The sequence below is a fragment of the Bombyx mandarina genome, chromosome 11 (assembly GCF_030267445.1).
Source record: "Bombyx mandarina strain Sakado chromosome 11, ASM3026744v2".
Classification (NCBI taxonomy): domain Eukaryota; kingdom Metazoa; phylum Arthropoda; class Insecta; order Lepidoptera; family Bombycidae; genus Bombyx; species Bombyx mandarina.
In genome coordinates, this window is record NC_143218.1 from 9,782,365 (window position 1) to 9,803,493 (window position 21,129).

General features: G+C 39.8%; 3 protein-coding genes across 4 annotated transcripts in view; 1 reads left to right on the top strand and 2 right to left on the bottom strand.

The window, feature by feature from the left end:
* Window positions 1-125: 125 nt before the first annotated feature.
* Window positions 126-4,366, bottom strand: LOC114249271 (ubiquitin domain-containing protein UBFD1). Its single transcript, XM_089730918.1, has 6 exons — window positions 4,212-4,366; window positions 3,667-4,097; window positions 3,465-3,590; window positions 1,654-1,795; window positions 1,369-1,415; window positions 126-747 (listed from the first exon to the last, which is right to left on the bottom strand). Exons 1-6 carry the CDS (start codon window positions 4,222-4,224, stop codon window positions 637-639), a joined length of 870 nt encoding a protein of 289 aa, XP_089587044.1. The 5' UTR covers window positions 4,225-4,366; the 3' UTR covers window positions 126-636.
* A 134-nt stretch (window positions 4,367-4,500) lies between these two features.
* On the top strand, window positions 4,501-18,659 carry LOC114249275 (uncharacterized). Of its 2 annotated transcripts, none has more exons than XM_089730914.1 (11): window positions 4,501-6,705; window positions 7,583-7,734; window positions 8,525-8,706; window positions 9,402-9,662; window positions 10,507-10,700; window positions 16,817-16,923; window positions 17,022-17,147; window positions 17,223-17,360; window positions 17,428-17,537; window positions 17,607-18,201; window positions 18,258-18,659. In XM_089730914.1, the coding sequence occupies exons 1-10, from the start codon at window positions 5,688-5,690 to the stop codon at window positions 18,196-18,198; spliced, it is 2,880 nt and encodes a 959-aa protein (XP_089587040.1). In that variant the 5' UTR covers window positions 4,501-5,687; the 3' UTR covers window positions 18,199-18,201; window positions 18,258-18,659. The 2 variants fall into 2 exon arrangements, with proteins under 2 accessions (XP_089587040.1, XP_028038583.2); XM_028182782.2 differs by having other exon boundaries at window positions 17,607-18,132; window positions 18,504-18,659.
* The window catches only part of nuf (rab11 family-interacting protein nuf), a 101,717-nt gene continuing 99,242 nt past the window's right edge, over window positions 18,655-21,129 (bottom strand). The window contains exon 15 of the mRNA XM_089731556.1: window positions 18,655-20,900. Within this exon, the coding sequence (XP_089587682.1) occupies window positions 20,757-20,900 (144 nt within the window). The 3' untranslated portion in view covers window positions 18,655-20,756. The remainder of the gene's footprint in view (window positions 20,901-21,129) is intronic.

Genomic DNA, 21,129 nt, shown 5'->3' on the forward strand with positions numbered 1-21,129 from the left:
ATCTTGACCATTATTGATATCCGGCCGGATATTCTCAGTCAGCAAATTAGCCTGCCTGCTCCAGAGCTAGCCAGTTGTAGGCTAATATTTTGTGTAATAAGTGGGTTATCAAATAATAAGACAAATTTTAAAATCTTCAAAACATTGTATTGGACTAATTCTATGATAAAAAATTCAGTGAAGGATTGGATATAATAAGCCCTTTTTTATTACCATCTTTATCATCATCATCCATACACAACATCTATTAGATAAAGATTGTAAGAGCAATATTATGTCAAATCCTTCACTAAATACAATGAATATTGTAAAGTTGACAGAGATCAGATTTGAAACTTGTGGGACAATAAGCTTCTTAAAAGACGTACATGCGTACCAGTCACAGCATCACTCACTGAACCTGAATGCATTAAAATGCATACTTACAATAACAATAAATAATTTCTCACTTGACCAGATAGTTGCCAATTCTCAAATGGACATTTTTAATTGACATGGCATAGCTATATCACAAAAGAAATGGTACGATTACATTGTACCTAATGAAACTGACACAATTTTATATTAATTTCATATTGCAACTACCCAATTTGGCAAAAAGGTAGATAGTGACTGATGATTTATGACTTTTAATTATTAGAAGAACTGCCAAACTCCAAGCACTGCATCTTTTATGGCTTCAATGTATTGAGCTGGAACCCAGTAAACCCAATACCTAGATGCTTCTGTTGGACCTAGTTGTAGACCCTATACAATAAACAATCATCATTTAACAAATCGGTTATATATATTGAAATGTATTAATACGCTTTTATTAGCTTCAGACGTATGTATGTTAGTATATATGTTTGTAACGGAATCTTTGAACATGATTTTGACCCCCTTCAAAACGTCGGATTAACTCGATATTTGGTATACTTATTAAGGACCGCTGACATTCAATATTTAAAAAAAAATTGAAAACATCTAAATTCAACTAAAAAATTAAAAATAAATAATAGTTTAAAAAAACTAACAAAATACGCCTTTATAGAAAATCCAACTAAAAAATAGAAAATAAATTTTAATAAATTGGAATTAAAAATATGTAGTACAAGAAAAAATTATTTAATTGTAAAAAAAAAAAAACGTGGGGTGCATGGTATCAGTAGTTATAAATATTTCACGAACAGATGTAAGTAGAAGGGTTATTTTGATAAAATCCTGGAAAACACCCCACAAATTTTTTAAATAAAATAATTTTTTCTTACACTATTTTTTAGTTGGATTTTATATAAAAGCATATTTTGTTAGCTTTTTTAAACTATTATTTATTTAATTAATTCGTACTAGATTTATATGAAATAAAAATAAATTAAATTAACTTACCATGATGTGATATTCCTCGTGATCTTTTATAGGTTCAGATGTGATACCTGTAGTGGTACAAGAAAGCATTCATATATTATTTTATCACTATAGGTTGGTAATAAGGGACATAGCAGCATTAAATTTACTAGTCATAAGTGTACAGTGATTAGAATACATAATATATAATCATCAATGCAATTCCAACAAAACAAAGGAAAACAAGTTATTATTAGGGCTTTACTAAAGATACAAGGAATACGTGAAAAGCCAGATGGACCAGAACAAAGATATTCATTGGCTTACTTTTGATAGAAGTCATGGCAAGTTTCTCTGTGCGTTCTTTAGTGCCTAACCAAAGTTGATCCTGATCTGGTTTGAATGTTAATCTTACTTTACCGCCATGTTTATTTAACATACCACTTAAAGGTACTGGTGGTAGAGGCTCCTGAAATGAAACATTTTCAAATAAAAATACCAATTAAAGTTCAAAAATCATATTTAAAAATACTATTATTAGTATTGGATTAATTACCAATACTAAGTATGTCAGCCACCAATGTTTCTGTGTCTATAATTAATCTTTTTAGTAAATTTTATTAAATTTAAGGTAATTTTATTGGTAGATTGCAGAAGGTATCGTTAGTAAACAGTACATCTTTCTAATCAAGGCCACCCTTGAATTATGCTTAATATTATCTATGTATATTTGTTTATTTATCCCTCTTTCTCTTTGATACAAAGCTAATAATTGACATGTTTTTTTTTTTCAAGTGACAGTTTTAGTCAAGACCTTGTAACCTGGCTATGTGGCTGTGGAGTGGCTACCTTTTATCCTGAAAAAACATCTTATACTGCTGATAAATTACATTGAAACTTGACCATGCAGGCATGCCTCTGGTTTTTTTTTTTATTGCTTAGAAGAGTGGACGAGCTCACAGCCCACCTGGTGTTAAGTGGTTACTGGAGGCCATGGTCATTCACATCGTAAATGCACCACCCACTTTGATATAAGTTCTAAGGTCTTAAGTTTAGTTACAACGGCTGCCCCACCCTTCAAACCGAAACGCATTATGCTTCACGGCAGAAATAGGCAGGGTGGTGGTACCCACCCGCGCTGACTCATAAGAGTTCCTACCACCAGTGGTAACACTAAGATGTTTTTATTTACCAGTTAATGTCAAATATTCCAATTCTCTATCAATAAATATATAAAATATTTAATGTTGGTTTTAGAGTTCAATAACATTTTGGCATAGTGTTACAGTTCTGATATTATTATAATAAAACAATCTAAACTGATCACTAAAAGTAATTAATACAATAAAAAAAAAATCTTACACATATTTGATTCAAATTTATAAAAAAAAATCTATTTTTTAGTTGGTTTTACTATAAAAACGTATTTTTTTAGTTTAATAAACTATTATTTTAGAAATATTGAGCAATAGGAATTATAGAAGGAAAATGCACCTTTTTATAATTCTCAATCTCATTGCAGATATTATATAAAAGGTTTCAATGAAGTTACTCACTAAATAAAAATATATTAACCACATACTCATTTTGTTTAAACAAAACTTTTATAAGAGATAGAAAAAACATTAGAGATGATGACAAAATAACATAACCATGAATTGTCAAGATAAATTTATCAGTTCGTGAAAGGTATTTGGCAGTATTCCAATACTTATTGTACTTTGTTCAAAGAATTTAAGGTTTCCAATGTGTGTTCAAAATGTTATTTAGTGAAATATTTACTATTAGGACACACATTATCCATAACAATTTAATAAGAAAATTTAGGTAAAGTAGTAGTAGTAGTACCATAGATTAAAGTAATTTTCCAAGTGGAAAGATAATTAACTTAAAAAGCAACGGCAAACAGCCTACTTGTTATTTGGTGGTTCCCAAAGAGCACAATCACTACATTGTAATTTCGAGCAACCACTAGCCTTAAGATCATGATTATGTTTTGCAAGACTAAATTAAATATTCAATGTATACAGTGGTTACTGGAGCCCATAGACATCTACAATGTATATGCTGCCACTCACCTTCAGATATGAGTTTTATGGTCTCTACTGTAGCATAAGAATATTAAATTGAATTTTTACCTTTACTCCTTTAATTCCTGGCATTACATCAGGCGGAATACCTTTATCAAGTACTTTCCTATGAATTTTTTGCATGCATAATGGTTCTTTACTAGTTTGGGTTGTAGCTTTTTCTTCTAAAATTTCCTGAGAATTGAAATAGAACCAATTAATGTGTATGGAGAGCAAGAAATGACTAATGTGAACTATCATAAAGGTTTACCTTTGGGACACTTTTCACAGCCAATATGTCATCCATTTTGGATCCTACAAGCATAACTTTTCCTCCTTTGACTATTCCAGCTTTCCTGAGCGTCATTTCATCGCGAGCCATACCTTTGATGATTAATTTTTGAGCTGATTGCGGAACGCCGCATATCCTTTCCAAATGAGCTTTTAGTTCTAACACTGTGGCGTCGTAAGCAAACGTAATATCATGTTTCACTTTGTTAAAAACTACAGTAAATTCGACTTGTTCTGGGATCTCGCAGACTTCGCTTTCCTCTGTGGTATCGGATGTACCGGCTGAGCACTCCGCTGGTGGATCTATCTGCAATATTTTTTCGTTGACCACGGTTTTATCCATGATTTTAGTTGCGCCATTCGATACAGAATTTGGATCTTGATTTTCTGTTGTATCTCCTTTTTCTGATGCTAACAAATAAAAATAAACGTGAGTTAGCAAATTTCTAGAACAAAAGGACCCTCGATGTACGTTGATAAATTCATTTTACTTCACGAAAATAAATGGTACAATGTTGTTCCCACCTATGTGATCCATACTGTGATGTTTAATTTAAATATAATTTTGTAAAAAAATTAAAAAAGCAATTTTATGATATTGTTTTGGAATAAATAATTAGAAGACAGCCGATACTGACAAACTGACATAAACGAACAATTTTTTAACACGACCACAGAGTTTTTTGTGCTTAACTCTTCCATCGGGCAGGCAAAGGAAACGTAGCCAATATATCTAAGATGTGAAACTGTGTGAATTATTATATTTTATTAATGTAGTGTTTCTTCAGGTTTAAAGATTTAATGATGGTGGTCGATTAATTGTTTGTACAAGTGTGACTTCATCGGTTCTTTCAAAAATTAACCTGAAGTATCAGTAAATTCCCATCATTGCACTATGACATTATTTTGTTTATCTTTATCTCGTTTGTTTTTCCCTCATTGAGTTTGTTGCCGGATCTTCTCATTTGGTCGCGATTTTGATCCGATTATAGATTCAGAGAAACTGCTCTTACTAGGCATAGTGCTAGCAAGTTCTCTCAAACTGAGCCCCGTAAGCTTTATTATTATTTTTTTTTTGCTTAGATGTGTGGACGTGCTCATCACCCATCTGGTGTTAAGTGGTTACCGGAGCCCATAGACATCTCCAACGTAAATGCGCCACCCACGATATAAGTTCTAAGGTCTCAGTATAGTTACAACGGCTCTCCCACTCTTCAATCCGAAACGCATTACTGCTTTATGGCAGAAATAGGCAGGATGGTGGTACCTACCCGTGCGGACTTACAAGAGGTCCTACCACCAGTAATTAGGTAAATTACAATTTTGCGGGTTTGATTTTTATTACACGACGTTATTCCTTCACCGTGGTAGTCAATCGTGAACATTTGTAAAGTTCGTATTTCATTAGAAAAATTGGTACCCACCAGCGGGATTCGAACACCGATGCATCGCAAGATATCCACCGAACGTCTTATCCTTTAAGACACGACGACTTCAAGCTCACCTACCCGCCGCCGCGTAGTTGGTATAGCTACCAAAGATTAGGTAAAAAAAATTTTTTATTCCATTTGATTTCATTCAACTTTATCCAAATTGATTATACTCCGCTCCATTTCAATTATCTTATTGCAACAGAATTTAAGAAGAAAATACTTGGACTGACTTGGCTTAAAGGTCTGGTTACCAGGCCTAAAATCTTTAAAAAGAACCTTAAAAAATCTTTTTCTTTTGGTTTCCATGGCAGCGATTTTCTAAACAAAAACTTTTCTAATGATTAGGTAGGCTCACACTGAAAAACAGCACTTAATAAGATAATAATTTCATACTTTTCTATGACTAATCCTTTTTTTAGTTTCCTAGGTTTATTAACTCATTACATTATTTTCATATAGTTTTCTTATGATTGTCTTCGATTACCAAGGTGTTGACTAAAACAAGAAGCTGAATCAAAATTAACCGTTAGGGCCAATCCGGGCTATTCTCTAATAATTATTTCCGATAATGAACTTTAACATGGATGATCCACTAGCAGGAATCCTGAGTGACGGCAGTGATGATAGTTTTTTTGATGACGATATTTTGGGCAAGAAAAAGCCTGCAAAGAAAGCGAATCCTAGAGCAACAGAAAATAAAAATGCTTTATTTGAAATAGAACAAGCAGACAAGCCTGCTACAAAACTGAAGCCCGATATTGCCACTAAAGATGTATCATTGGAGTTCAGCAAAGAAGACGCGAGGGAAACAAAATTAAATACAACATCACCCGGTCCTACGAAGCGCGTTTCAAAAGATTCGTACAAATTGCAGCCTCTTGAGACAAAAACAAAAACTAGTGAGTTTACTCCTAAATCCCCAGCAAAGGCGAATGCTTTGAATATTTTAGATTTATTGGACGAACCAAAGAATGACAGAGTGGCACCAGAGAAGGGCAAGAGTAGCCAATCTCTCTTAGATGATATTTTGGGAGGTCCAACATCAAAATCGTCTAGCACTACAAAAAATCGACCAGCGACCATTGTGAATACCAACTTCGATCTAGATACGTTCCTAGGGAACGAAGATACAAAGCCACCTTCTAACAAGGGTGTTCTTAAAAAGCCAAATAAAACCGATAATCCTAAAAAAGAAAGCCAGTTAAAACCAAAAGCGGGTGCAGATTGGCTCGGAGTATTTCAAGAGGATACTGAAGTAGACGGGGATGATGGAGACATGCCTGCGTGGTTAGTTGGGGGAGATAAAAAGAAAAAAACTGAAAAGAAACCGAAAGACGATATAGAGAAGAAAGAAGTAAAAGAAGAGAGTAATGTAGAAAACAAAACCGAACATCATTTAGAGTCAGAGAAACCTAGAGCCGTTCTTGCAGAAAAATCATCAGACTTATCACCACCGAGTATAATTCAAGCTAATAATCAGGACATTACAGCTGAAGGGGCAACTCTGTTTTTAAAACAGCAAGACTCTCAGCTAATGTTGGCTTTGCAGCTGAAAGCACAGGAAGAGAAGCTTGCCGCCATGCAATGTATGTCGCTTTTTGTAATTTTCCTTTCATTTATTTATACATACACTCTTTTAATGGGCGCTACTGCCTACAGCCTTTCTCACCCAATTTTTGTCGTCCATTTTTGTTTAGGCTTTGTCTAACTGTAGCCGAATGTGGGTCGTCGATAACGATGTCATCCATGTCACTCAAAATACCAATATAAAGCTAACAGTCTGACTATAAGCACCTTTGAACGCCCTCAGACTTGTTACCCTTTTTAAATATCGACAATGTCAGTAGAACAACAGTGCCCAAATTAATTTTTTTGGTTTGAACACACGTATTTTATCATTAAAAAAATTCGGCAAGAGTTCGACGTGCAACCTAACCCATGCATCAGCCCACTGAGTTTCTCGCCGGATCTTCTCGGTGGGTCGCGATTCCGATCTGGTAGTAGAATCATTCGCGAAGCAGCTTCTCTTGAGGCGATAGGTCTTCTTCGGAGGCGTTCGGGCAGCTGTTAGCAAATCCCACCCCTCCTACTTCCTGGCCTTTGCTCGCCCACCTGTCTTGGTGCAGCTGGAAAGGCCTCAATATCAGGTCCTGCCAGAAACGTATTATTTCCGTGCTCGGTCAATAATTGAAGGTGTGATATCTCATTTACATCGAGATGCTATTGCAAATTCATCATACCTACATATTTACCTTAAGTATTTGTGTTGCCTGGGCGTGTCGTGCGTCCGCACGAATTCATAACACTTCTCTTGTTTCAAGGTGGAGCCAAGTCCAGAATTAATAATTCTAAGCTTTTTGCCAATGATCTACCCTTTTATTTGATTTAATTAATATTTTTATGATCTATTGGGACATTGAAATTGATAATTTTTAGCTTATAATTTCGTATTAATTTTGTAAGTGCGTCAACAAGAAAGCCAGAGGGTTCAAAAACAAGCCGCGATGGCTCACCACGCACAGTTGAATGCTATGTTGCAGAAGCAAGCAGAGAACAGATCACAAATGCAAACTATCATAAATGCTCATCAGGAACGCATAACCCAGAGGATAAAGGTGAATATAATACTAAAATGTAAGATTCACCACATTTTAAATATCTGTATTTGGCTTTTGTATTTTATTATTGCATCTGTAAAAAATACAGTTAAGCTTGTGCTCAGTGTGCTTAGTGCGAGTTTTTGATCGTTTTTGATACCTAGCGTAAAAGTTATGTCAAATTTGTATGCAGTTGGAACAGCACCCCTAGCGGCAAACGTAGGCAATCGTTCCAACTTTTAGTTAACTTTTACGCTATCGAGAATGTTATAAAACTCGCGCTAAGTACACAGAAGTAGTCGTATATTGGACTCGAAGTTCATTATTGGTGTTGAAGCCGCAAACGAAGACAATTGGTGATTCCCGGCAGTATAACTTTATGCGTTTTGTACTACATATTTTGTTTTCTTTCGCGCGTTATCTACGATTTCTAGGTAAAGCAGTCCGGCATATGGCTTTACGATACATTGCGGTTTCACGATGTTTGGTCGCACTAAGCCCTTATGTAACTAAAATTCTCAACGCTTTTAATGGCTTAGACCAATGATCGGCAACCCGTGGCTTTTTGACTCCTCGGCTACGTTCTTCCGCGAAACGTTTAATTCAAGCATGGACTACTTATTATCTTGCCTTGTAAGAAACGAGTAAACAATTTCAAAAAGCAAGGCTAACAAAAAATTTAAGTTAAAAAAATGGCTCTTTGAATAAATTTCAATTGTGTGGTATCTATAGTTGGCTCATTTGATTGACAAGGTCGCCGATCACTGGTTAAGACGAATGTTTTTGGAAAATCTAATTGAAATTTCAGGCCCTCTTAGGAACTCAGGATACGATCGATGAAAAAGGACACGCTGATGGAGCTTTCGAAATGAATGTCGGTGAATGTAAAGAAACGCCTCAACGTAAGGAAAACAAACAGCTTTTGCAATTGATTCAGTCTCTGCAGGAGAATCACGATAAGGAAATTGATTTGATGGAAACGTCTTATAGGTATGAAAAACGAACGAAGTTATTTTCAGTGCTTGAGCAACGTATGAAGTAGCCTTCATATAGGAATATTATCGTACACCTTTACACATATAGAATCTTGATACAAAATTAAAGTGAATCACTTTCAAAAGATAAACAACTAACTGGGCAATTTTGACAGATAAGCGAATGACATTACTATAGATATCTTAACGAAGAATTAATTGAAACTGGAGTAGGCAAGATTTGTGTGAACGTTCCTTTAGTAGACGACGGATAAATAGCTTCGATAGGAAATGCTATCCGTCGATAGGACATTAAAGGAAAATTAAGAACAGAAAAATACATTTGTCTAACTTTAATAACCGAAACGATGTATAGATAGGTTATTGAAAACAGCCGATACGATATTATTCATTCACTGTGGAAATCAATCATCAACATTAGTTAAGTACGTATTTCATTATAAAAATTGGTATCCGCCTGCGGGATTCGAACACCGGTGCATCGCTCGACACGAATGCACTGGACGTCTTATCCTTTAGGCCACGACGATTTGCGACGATCTGAGGGTATATGTAAGTGTGGCCGGTAAGTGTGGGTCAAAATTTTTAACTTAGGGGCATTACTTTTGTTTTAGAATTTTAGTAGCAATATTAATTATATTCGAAAACGGTTTGTTTTGTTTTCATTAATTGGGTACACGATATTTTTAGACGCCAACTAGCGTTCTTGGAGCTATCGGTGCATCAATCTGAAGAGCGAATGAAGGAGGAAAGCGATAAACTGGTTAAGTTCTATTCGGAGAAGATCGGCTGGCTAGAGGAACATCACTTGCTATTCAAGAAGATGACTGAGGATAATTTGAGTGCGTTAACCGATAGGCATAAAGCTGAAAACGACATGCTGAGACACCAGCATTTGGACAACGTAAGGATCTTGCAGGAACACCACACCGCCCTTATGGAAAATATCAAGTAATTAAATATGACTATTGAACATATCTCAATTTATAGTGGTTGAAAATATGGCAAATATATAGCCGGCACAAATATAATATATTCACTTTTCATGTCGGTTTTAAGCGAGTTACCATTATGAGTCCGCAATGTATAGCGTACGCGATTAGTTAACGCTCGTGCTAGTCGTGAATCCTGCTTTAATGGGTGAAAAACCTCATCGCCCATTTGGTGGTTACCTTGAATATCGGCTTAAGGTCGAAGTCTCAATCGTATGTTATACGGCGCTTTACATTTCGTGCAGCGAAATAAGTCTTCATAAACCATTTTTGATTACGTTTTATTGTCGTGTCAGTGTCTTCAGCAATCGTATTGGAATATCGAATTTTTAATTTTCATACTCGAACGCATATTCACGAAGCAATGGACAAATGAATACCTAGTTAATTGTTCAGCAAATTTTTTTTTTTTTAAATCTTTTGTTGCCTGTTTAAAAGTTCTCATTGATAACGAACCTTGATGTTATTTATCTAAATATATAAAATTCTCGTGTCACGGTGTGCGTGATTGAACTTCTCCGAAACGGCTGGACCGATTTTCGTGATTCTTAGCGTGCATATCGGCCAAGATGGAGAATCGGACAACATCTATTTTTCATCCCCCTAAATGTCAAGGGTTGTTCACCCCAAACATTTATGTTTTATTTTTATTTTTTGGATAATTTTTTTTGGTTATAATGAGGTATTATGTGGTTGAATGAGGTTTTTTTTTCTACACTAGAATTTCCCTAGAAATATTTAATGCAACACAACGTTTGCCGGGTCAGCTATAATTTTATACGAATATATTTTTGTTGATACAGGAATGCCGTGAAGCAGGAGCAGATCCTTATTAAGGATTCTGTTTCGTTCTCGTCTGATTTAAGTGATTTAGTGGCGGAAGTCAGGGAGACTAAAACGAACTGTCAATTACTTGTTAATAAAGTTGAAACTTTATCTGAAGCCAATCGCCATGATACCGAAAAGAGTTTGCAAACTAGAGAGACTCAGATTAATGGTCAGTGTTTGTGATTTGTTATGGATTTTGTTTTTTTTTTTTTTTTTGTAATTGTTAACTTTGAAGTCCGAAGCGGCAGGTGGTCATGGATATCAGTTATGAAGTTAATTCTAGAATTCGTGGGAGGAAAGATCTCTCATTTATACTTTAAAAAAAAAACTTATTTTTATATTATATCCAACATTATCGGTTAATTTCAAAAACATTGTTGTCCGTTTTAAATGTCCAATGTATATTTCATCTATGGAAGTCATTCCGATTTGAGCAACCGACGCGCGTGGACGTGCTCATTGTTTTGTCGGAAGTGACTACCGGTGATAATAGATCATTGTTCGTGGCACATCTGTGGCCCAAGTGTTTCTCGGAATTTGTACCTGCGCCTAATTGCAAGGCATTGCCGCCCGGGAACTGTGCAGTAGTTCTATTCACTCTAATTCTATTCTACTTGTTCTATTCACTAAAATTTCTAAAATTCCTAGAATCGCTTCGGCCAATTTAGTGTTACCGACGCAGGGGCCTCGCCGCAAGGCGAGCGCGTGTTTAAGTCCCGGGGCCGCCCCCCCCCGGGCGAAAATCACGTAAAGATGGAGGAAAAACTTTTCATCGACTTCATTCGGGAAAAATATCCATCAATCGCGCCCGAATTCGAAGCCTATAGGGCCTCATTTGGTAATTATTCTCCCCCCGCATCTCTCGCCGCCGTCGCCAAACATGCCTCGCAGGCATGCCTCGCGTGCCCCGCCGCCGGTCCGTGTTCAAGCGCACGTACGCACGCCGCCGCCGTAGCGTCTAACGCCCCCGCCTCCGCTACCCCCGCGCCCGCGTCAATCACGTCAGTTTCGTCCGTCGCGACCTCAATAGCGTCTAGTTCAGGCTCCGATACCGAATCGGAGATGGACTTCGAGTCCGCGACTAGCCCTCAACCCGGAACCTCGGATGGGTTCCAAACTGTAACGCGCGGTAAAAAGCGTACTCGCGTCGTGGAGTCCCGGAGCTCCATGACGAAGCAAACCAAGTCCGCGACCGCCTCCCGACCGCAGGTAGTCGTAACGCCAGAGTCGGACTCCGCCCGCCGCGTAATCCCACCGCCGCGCCCAAAAACCGCGCCCGCGCCTAAAACAGTTGTCCCGCCCCCGCTGATACTCCAGGAGAAGTCAGCGTGGAATCGCGTATCCCAGGCCCTTCAGGCCAACAAAATTAATTATACCCATGCGCGTAACGTCGCGCATGGGATTCAGATTAAGGTCGCAACGCCGGGCGACCATAGGGCCCTCTCTGCTTACCTCCGAAAGGAGAACATAGGTTATCACACCTATGCTCTTCAGGAGGACCGCGAACTCCGCGTAGTGATACGTGGAGTCCCCAAGGAACTCGACATAGACTACGTAAAGGAGGATCTGATCGGTCAGTCCCTCCCAATAATTAGTGTGCACCGGATGCACAGCGGACGCGGCAGACAGCCGTACAATATGATTCTCGTCGCGCTAGAATCAACCCCGGAGGCAAAGAAAAGAATCTCATGTCTCAAAACGATATGCGGCCTCTCCGGGGTCACCATCGAAGCCCCCCATAAACGTGGTACTCCCGGGCAGTGCCACAGGTGCCAGCTCTATGGCCACTCAGCGCGTAATTGCCACGCGCGCCCCCGCTGCGTGAAATGCCTCGGCGATCACGCAACCACAGAATGTTCGCGTGTTAGGGAAACCGCGACGGAACCCCCAAGCTGTGTCCTATGCCTTAAGCAAGGGCACCCGGCAAACTACCGCGGATGTCCTAGGGCTCCGCGTAAACGCCTGAACCACCCAGCCCCCCGAACCGTCGACCCAAAGACTTCGGCGCCTTCAGTGCCGAAACCAGCCTTCGTACCGGCTGCGGTTCCCACCGTCTCGGCGTGGAAAAAACCGCTGCCGTATACGAAGGAGGGAACGCAAAACGTACCCCAGCTCCCGCCTGCGACACGTCACGCGCCTCAGCCCCTGCTTGCACCTCGCCCCGCGCCCGCGTACCGCCCCCCGCAACCCTCAGTCGTCAACGACTTCGCGCTCGTGCGCGACTTCGTCACCGCGGTAAACTTTGACCGTCTGCGATCGTTCGCAGATGCTATCCGTAGGTCGGTAACCCCCGAACAGCGGCTCGCGGCCGCTTTCGATCACATGGACGTCTACGAGTCCGTGTCTCGCACGTTATAAAAATTCTTTACCTGTAATCAATGGCGCAAAAAGGTAGAGAAAAACCGTATTCCCTTACGTTAGCATTCTACAATGCTAACGGACTCGCGCGGCAACGCGATCAAATTTTCGAATTCCTCCGCGATAATCTTGTAGATATTTTGTTAGTGCAGGAGACCTGTCTGAAGCCCTCGCGTCGTGACCCGAAAGTCGCGAATTACGTCATGGTTAGGAATGACAGACTCACCGCCTCCAAAGGCGGGACTGCCATTTACTATAGGCGGGCTCTGCACGTTGTTCCTCTCGATACTCCCTCGCTCTTACATATCGAGGCGTCAGTGTGCCGTATCTCGCTGACGGGACACCAGCCGATCGTCATCGCATCCGTTTATCTCCCCCCGGACAAGCCCCTCCTGAGCAGTGACATCGAGTCACTGTTTGGCATGGGAGACTCCGTCATCCTGGCAGGCGATTTAAATTGCCACCACACTAGGTGGAACTGCCATCGTACGAACGTTAACGGTAGGCGTCTCGACGCGTTTATAGACGACCTCACTTTTGAAGTAGTCGGTCCCCCAACTCCAACATGTTATCCGTATAACATCGCGCTCCGTCCGAGCACTATAGACCTGGCATTGCTTAGGAACGTAACTCTGCGCTTACGTTCCATCGAAGCACTGTCAGAGCTCGACTCAGACCACCGACCTGTCCTTATGCAGCTCGGTCGCCCTCACAACCCAGCCACTGTTACGAGGACCATGGTGGATTGGAATAAGCTGGGCACGTGCCTAGCCGAAGCCGCTCCGCCAATCCTCCCTTACGGCCCGGATTCGAATCTATCTCCCGAGGACACCGTCGAATCCATAAACATCATTACCGATCACATCTCTTCCGCGATCATTAGATCTTCAAAAGAAGTCGATGTGGAGGACAGCTTCCACCGCATCAGACTGTCCTCCGAACTTAGGAATCTCTTAAGAGTTAGGAACGCGGCAATCCGGGCCTACGATCGTCTTCCCACGCATTCAAACCGGATTCGGATGCGTCGTCTACAACGCGAAGTCCACTCCCGCCTAAGTGACGCGCGTAACGATAATTGGCATAGTTATTTAGAACAACTCGCGCCCTCCCACCAAGCATACTGGCGACTAGCTAGGACTCTCAAATCCGAAACTACCGCTACTATGCCTCCCCTCGTACGCCCTTCAGGCCAACCACCGGCATTCGATGACGATGACAAGGCTGAGCTGCTGGCCGATGCACTGCAAGAGCAGTGCACCACCAGCACTCAACACGCGGACCCCGAACACACCGAGTTAGTCGACAGGGAGGTCGAGCGCAGAGCTTCCCTGCCGCCCTCGGACGCGTTACCCCCCATTACCACTGACGAAGTTAGAGACGCGATCCACAACCTCCAACCTAGGAAGGCACCCGGCTCCGACGGCATCCGCAACCGCGCGCTAAAACTCTTGCCAGTCCAACTGATAGCAATGTTGGCTACAATTTTAAATGCCGCTATGACGCACTGCATCTTTCCCGCGGTGTGGAAAGAAGCGGACGTTATCGGTATACATAAGCCGGGCAAACCGACAAACGAAACTTCTAGTTACCGTCCGATTAGTCTCCTCCCGACGATAGGAAAAATTTACGAACGGCTCCTTAGGAAACGCCTCTGGGATTTTGTTACCGCGAACAAAATTCTCATAGACGAACAGTTCGGATTCCGCTCTAAACACTCGTGCGTACAACAAGTGCATCGCCTCACGGAGCACATCCTGATAGGACTAAATAGGCGTAAACAAATCCCGACCGGCGCCCTCTTCTTCGACATCGCGAAGGCGTTCGACAAAGTCTGGCACAACGGTTTAATTTACAAACTGTACAACATGGGAGTGCCAGACAGACTCGTGCTCATCATACGAGACTTCTTGTCGAACCGTTCGTTTCGATATCGAGTAGAGGGAACTCGTTCTCGTCCCCGTCAACTGACTGCCGGAGTCCCGCAAGGCTCCGCGCTCTCCCCGTTATTATTTAGTTTGTATATCAATGATATACCCCGGTCTCCGGAGACCCATCTAGCGCTCTTCGCCGATGACACGGCTATCTACTACTCGTGTAGGAAGATGTCGCTGCTTCATCGGCGACTCCAGATCGCAGTAGCCACCATGGGACAGTGGTTCCGGAAGTGGCGCATCGACATCAACCCCACGAAAAGCACAGCGGTGCTCTTCAAAAGGGGTCGCCCTCCGAATACCACTTCGAGCATCCCACTCCCTAATAGGCGCGCAAACACCTCCGCCGTTAGCCCCGTCACTCTCTTTGGCCAGCCCATACCGTGGGCCTCGCAGGTCAAATACCTAGGCGTCACCCTCGACAGAGGGATGACATTCCGTCCCCATATTAAAACGGTACGCGACCGTGCCGCCTTCATATTAGGACGTCTCTACCCTATGCTTTGCAAGCGAAGCAAACTGTCCCTCCGTAATAAGGTAACTCTCTACAAAACTTGCATACGCCCCGTTATGACGTATGCAAGCGTAGTGTTCGCTCACGCAGCCCGCACCAACTTGAAGCCCCTTCAGGTTATTCAATCCCGATTCTGCAGGATAGCCGTCGGAGCACCATGGTTCCTGAGGAACGTGGATCTCCACGATGACCTGGAGCTTGACTCTGTCAGTAAGTATCTACAGTCGGCATCGCTGCGCCATTTTGAGAAGGCGGCACGACATGAGAACCCTCTCATCGTAGCCGCTGGAAATTACATACCCGACCCAGTAGACCGAATGGTAAACCGTCGACGTCGCCCAAAGCACGTCATTACGGATCCTCCTGATCCATTAACGGTGCTCTTAGGCACCACAAGCACCGGTCACCGTCCTTGTCGAACCCGTCGCTTGCGACGAAGGGCTCGACGAGCGAACTAACCCATAGACACAGCCCACTGAGTTTCTCGCCGGATCTTCTCAGTGGGTCGCGTTTCCGATCCGGTGGTAGATTCTGCGAAGCACTGCTCTTGCTAGGGTCAGTGTTAGCAACTCTCCGGTTGAGCCCCGCGAGCTCACCTACAAACGTTAGGGTGAAGCTGAAATAGCCTCTCAAGGCTAACAGCATAGGTTTAAAAAAAAAAAAAAAAAAAAAAAAAAAATATGGAAGTTTAATGACAGTTTTGCCAAAATTACAACACCACTTATTTATGGCCGGTTATCATAAAATGTAAGGCTGTAGGTACGTGTTGTACTAAAAGAACTATAATTACAAAAGCTTACACCCACTGTCGTAAATTACAGACACAAAAGCGTTTCTTGTGAGGATGTAAACTGCAACGTCTGATAAATCTTATTTTATTTCATTTCGTAATTGCACGTGTTGTTGTGCATGTTGTATGAAAATACTGGCCTTATTAAGGTTTGTTCGTATCGGGAACACGGTTTCCTCCCTATCCATTAACGTGCTTTTAGGTACCACAAGCACCGGTCACCGTTTTCGCCGAACCCGTCGCTTGCTACGAAGGGCTCGACGAGTAAGCCCACAAACACAGCCCACTGAGTTTCTCGCCGGATCTTCTCAATGGGTTCCGTTTCCGATCCGGTGGTAGGTTCTGCGAAGCACTGCTATTGCTAGGGCCAGTGTTAGCAACATTCCCGGTTTGAGCCCCGTAGGCTCACTTACACGTCAAGGAGAAGCTGAAATAGCCTTTCAAGGCTATCAGCATAGGTAGGAGAAAAAAGAACACAGTTTTGTACCACGACCCTGCCTCGCTCCAGCCATGAAACGGTAATGAGTTCCGTGATACTTCAGACTTCATGTCTCAATCGACAACCGCTTAAATCGACCAGCTCTGAGAGCTCTGAACTAATCTACCGAATAAATAAAAAAAATGTTAAAATCAGATAATAAATTATATGTATCAACATGTACATGTTAAAAAATTCGCGTTTTTTTTTAAAGATATGATACAACACTTGAAAAGGGAGCGGGAAAATTTCGATATCGAAAAGAATGAAAGTCGAGATATTGTTAGAATGTTGGAAGCAAGACTAAAACAAATGACGGCGGTGAGTAAAGTATCTAAGATATATCGAATTGCAATTTCGATAGTCAAATATCGATAATCGAGTTGCAGTTTCTGATTTACGTTGTGATATGTGTATAGACGCTTGAAGAAGAAACGGCATTATTAAAACAGAAGAGAATGGAATTTGAATTTGAGAAAGCGACATTCAATAAGCAAACAGAATTCGCTAAGAACGTTCTGAAGAAACAAGACGACGAAATAAAAGTAAGTAGTGTTGGTACTGTTTGGTACTGATAAAGTGCATTTAGGTTTATAGAAACTGTATGATTTGATGCTCAGACGCTCAGGGAAGACATCCAAAAAGAATATCAGGAGAAGATCGCGAAGATAGACGAGGAAAAGGTTAAGACGTTAAAAGATAGTAGCGCGGTAGCAAAAGATAAGGCAGCCGTGCAGAGTTTAAAACAAGAACTTGAGGTAGGTTGATTTAATAAAGAAATCTAATATCTTTATTAATGAGGTGATAATATTGAGTTTGTCGTAGAAAATGAAAGCGGAACTGCAAGCGCAACTTGAAGAACTGACTGAGGAGAGAACTAAGTTGAATGTTGAAAAGCAACAAGTGCACATGGAGGAACAGAGAACAGTGGCCAAGTATATAACCAAACAGTAATAATGATGCAATTTTTGAGAAATCCTATGTAATTGATTTTGCACTTTCAGGAGTCGTGATCTGGACTTGCTAGCCAAAACGGCGATTGAGAAGCAGTCCCAAGCCGACAAGAAATATTCTGAGGCGGAGTTCTTACAGAGAAAATACGAGGAGCGAATACGGAGGATACAGGAGCATGTGGTTTCGTTGAACGCCCGCGAGAAGCAGATCGCCAGAGAGAAGGTGGCTCTGTCCAGAGAAAGGCTGAACTTGCACAACGAGAGGAGGCAGATCGAGGGAAAGCAGTGTTCTCTGTGCAAATCCACCCAAAACTTACCTTTCAGTTTGGAAACTAACTATAACGTGCCAGATTCGTACCTTAATGTATCGGTTTCGAGGGATCCAACGAAGCCCAACGTGAGCTCGGCCATGAACGCCATCGAACAAGAGATGGCCCATTTGATGAGTGCTAATTTTAGTTTAAGACACACTCCCGGTGTTAGTGACGTAAGTGAAGTTAATAGGTTTGTTGGGGGCGAAGCTCTCGATGGTACAATACAAAATGCTGAATCTCAATTGGGATCTGGAGCTTTTAAGGTGAGAACGCTACGCGCTTTTGGAACGATTCGAGTACGTCTCGCATCTTGTTTTTTTTTGGAGTGAAACGTCTTTGGCGCGTTGAGACTAAAATTTATCTCGCGAGAAATTCGTTACGGTTAGAGAGAAAAGATACAATTTAGGAAGAGCGAGAGTGAGAAGATAGACAGAGCGTCTCGCGAACCACTCGACCGTGGAAAGAGGGAACGGACAAAGCTAGCTAGGTCGTTTCTCTTATACACAGAATTCTCTATTACAAGAGAAATTTGATTTAAGAATGCAAAATGATGAAAGCCACAATACTATGCACCGCAAAAGAAATTTCACTGCTTTCAGGAGCATCATTTTTTAATTGTTTATTCTTTTTTCAGGATTACATGGACCCCAAGTTCATGATGTTACGTTTGGACGTTCAGAAAGTATTGAGTAATATTGATCAAAGTAAAAATGGCGATATTAAATACGGTCATTCCGATGAAGACTAAATGTGTGTTCAATGTATAAACAAAATAAAAGACTGAATTTTATGTGTATGTTAATTCATTTAATTCCACTCTGATGTTACAGAATGTATTTTTTGTTTGTTTATTATTTATTCAATATGTTATCAAAATGTACACAAACTTAACTATAACTACATGCTACTAAAGATTTTTTTAAATATCTCATCGTAAAAATATAGGTACAGATTTTTTTTAATTATATTCTAGACTATAGTTGTAGTCAAAATGCACAACTTTGATTCCTTTGGCCGATTATTATTTGTCGGATTGTTCAGAGAATGCGATCCGATTGAATACAATTATAAGCGAATTTATAAAATGTATTTTTAAGTTAACGTAATTACATCTGTAATGTGCATATTTATTTTTGTTCTTTCAAAAATTTTTAAATGCTTCGTTTGTAGATCGAAGCGACATTTTTTTTTTAAATATTTCATATATGTACATTTCATATATAATTAGAATGTACTTTTGCGTTAGATTGGAACGAATTCTTTCTGCACCTGGACAAGTGTATCTACATATATTAATATAATTTTTTATTTATCTGTCGACTATCGGGGCTAAAATATAAATGATTTAATTATAAATTGTAGTACAATACAAAATAAACGCGCAACGGTTCAGTCGGGTAGTTAGCGAACGGCGCAATGGAACAAATAGTTTCTCGTACGCTCTGGTCAATTTATAATCTTTGTTATAACAGTTTTATGCGTATACTGTGGAATAAGACCGACCAGTTTGTTATAGCGTTCTGATACCAGGTCGTATCAAATTATAAGTCAGGATCATTATGAGTTTATTTGACTGGTGTCCAATGTTGGAGTCGTTTTGGAGGTAAGTGTATAGATGAAAAATTCAAGCGTCGTTCGTACAATCTATACTAATATATAAATCTACAGTTGCTTTTACGGATGTTCCGTTATAAATACTGAACCATTCATCGGATTGACTTGAAACTTGGTATCCATGTAGAAAATACATGTACTTAATGGTTAGGCTAATATTTATATTAGTGTTGGACTCCCTAATAATAATGACAATGTTAATTTTAAATGCCCATCGAAGCGGGCGAGTACGGCTTGTTATATAATAATATATGGTTAGACAGAGGAATCAAAATTACGCAGAATGACCAATGTTTAAACAAGGTTTATATTCCAGTTTAATGCATAAATTTTCTTAATTGGCTGCATATACTTAAACCTCGTGATAAATAACATTGAAAGATTCATAGTATAATAGCGACACGCTCGTAACTCGACACGTTACAGGAACTAAATATAATTCTGCACCGGATTTTATCTATGTACCAGTCTTTTTAATAATATTTGTATTAAGTAGTAACGAATTAATAGCGTTATGGACGGCCTGGCCTTTCATTAAACTTATTAGTCGCACAGATCATTATAAATTTATATATAAATTATTCTTAAATTTAATGTACATATTATAATATATATTTATATAAGCAAAATTAAAGTTTTTATTATTTAATTATCGAACAAATAAAATAACGTTTTTTTTTCCATTACGACTTAAAACATTCTAACTATATTTACAAGAAAAAAAATATATCATTTTTATAATTAATAACTAGGTTCTCTATAAATTTGAAAATACATATCGACGATTGAAAGGCAAACGTGACTAAGCGACAATGCGTGAACTTTACAGTAGAATAATTTCAAGTTGAATTACCTGAAAACAAAATTTATTTTAATGAATCTAGCTGTAGTAGAATCTAGCTAGTAGCTGTAGGATTGAAATGATTTTAATAGACCTAGAAATATATATTTTTTGCGCATCGAATATAGTTATTGCCTATCATTTATGTACAAAGCAGTTATTGTCGCTTAGTCACGTTTGGCTTTCAAGCGTCGATATACATATTTATATATTTATTTTAATCTTTACTGTAAAAAAAGATAAATCTTTAAACATGTAAAAAGCACACGTATTTCATTTTCATTTATCACAGTATCAATTAATTTTGAACATCCATTACACGAATACATAGATTAGATAAAATGAATTTCGCTGTAACATCCAAAACAATAATTTAATTTCACGAGAATACGCTATACAAAGGAATGGAAGTAAAATGGCAACGTACTGATGTTATGATAGATTTTCGGGCGGTTGCTTTTGATACTTGACTTCGAGCAGTTGTGGGTAGTTTTCGACGATCGCCAATAATATACCGTCGATGTAATTCCTCAGTTGTACGTTCACGTCTTGTTGTTCTTTTAAAGCTTTCTGCAACTGTTGAGGAAAAAAAAAAGTTTCAAAAAAATGTTGCCATCACAAAAAAATATATATACAAATTTCCAACATCAAAACCGTGCAACATCAAACTGTGTTTCTAAATGATAAATTTGTATGTTAGTTTAGTGATACAAAAACAATATAAAGTGTGAAAAAGGTACTTTACTTAAACGCGTATCACGAAGCATGCAAGTTAGTTTGCTGAAATGAACATGCACAGTTATTA

Coding starts and splice junctions, on each gene's coding strand:
- LOC114249271 (XM_089730918.1), bottom strand. Junction 3,591..3,666: donor CTGTGAAAAGTGTCCCAAAG/GTAAACCTTTAT, acceptor TTCAATTCTCAG/GAAATTTTAGAAGAAAAAGC. Junction 748..1,368: donor ACGAGGAATATCACATCATG/GTAAGTTAATTT, acceptor TTTATTGTATAG/GGTCTACAACTAGGTCCAAC.
- LOC114249275 (XM_028182782.2), top strand. CDS start 5,688: ATGAACTTTAACATGGATGATCCACTAGCAGGAATCCTGAGTGACGGC. Junction 10,701..16,816: donor TAGAGAGACTCAGATTAATG/GTCAGTGTTTGT, acceptor TTTTTTTTAAAG/ATATGATACAACACTTGAAA. Junction 16,924..17,021: donor GACTAAAACAAATGACGGCG/GTGAGTAAAGTA, acceptor ATATGTGTATAG/ACGCTTGAAGAAGAAACGGC.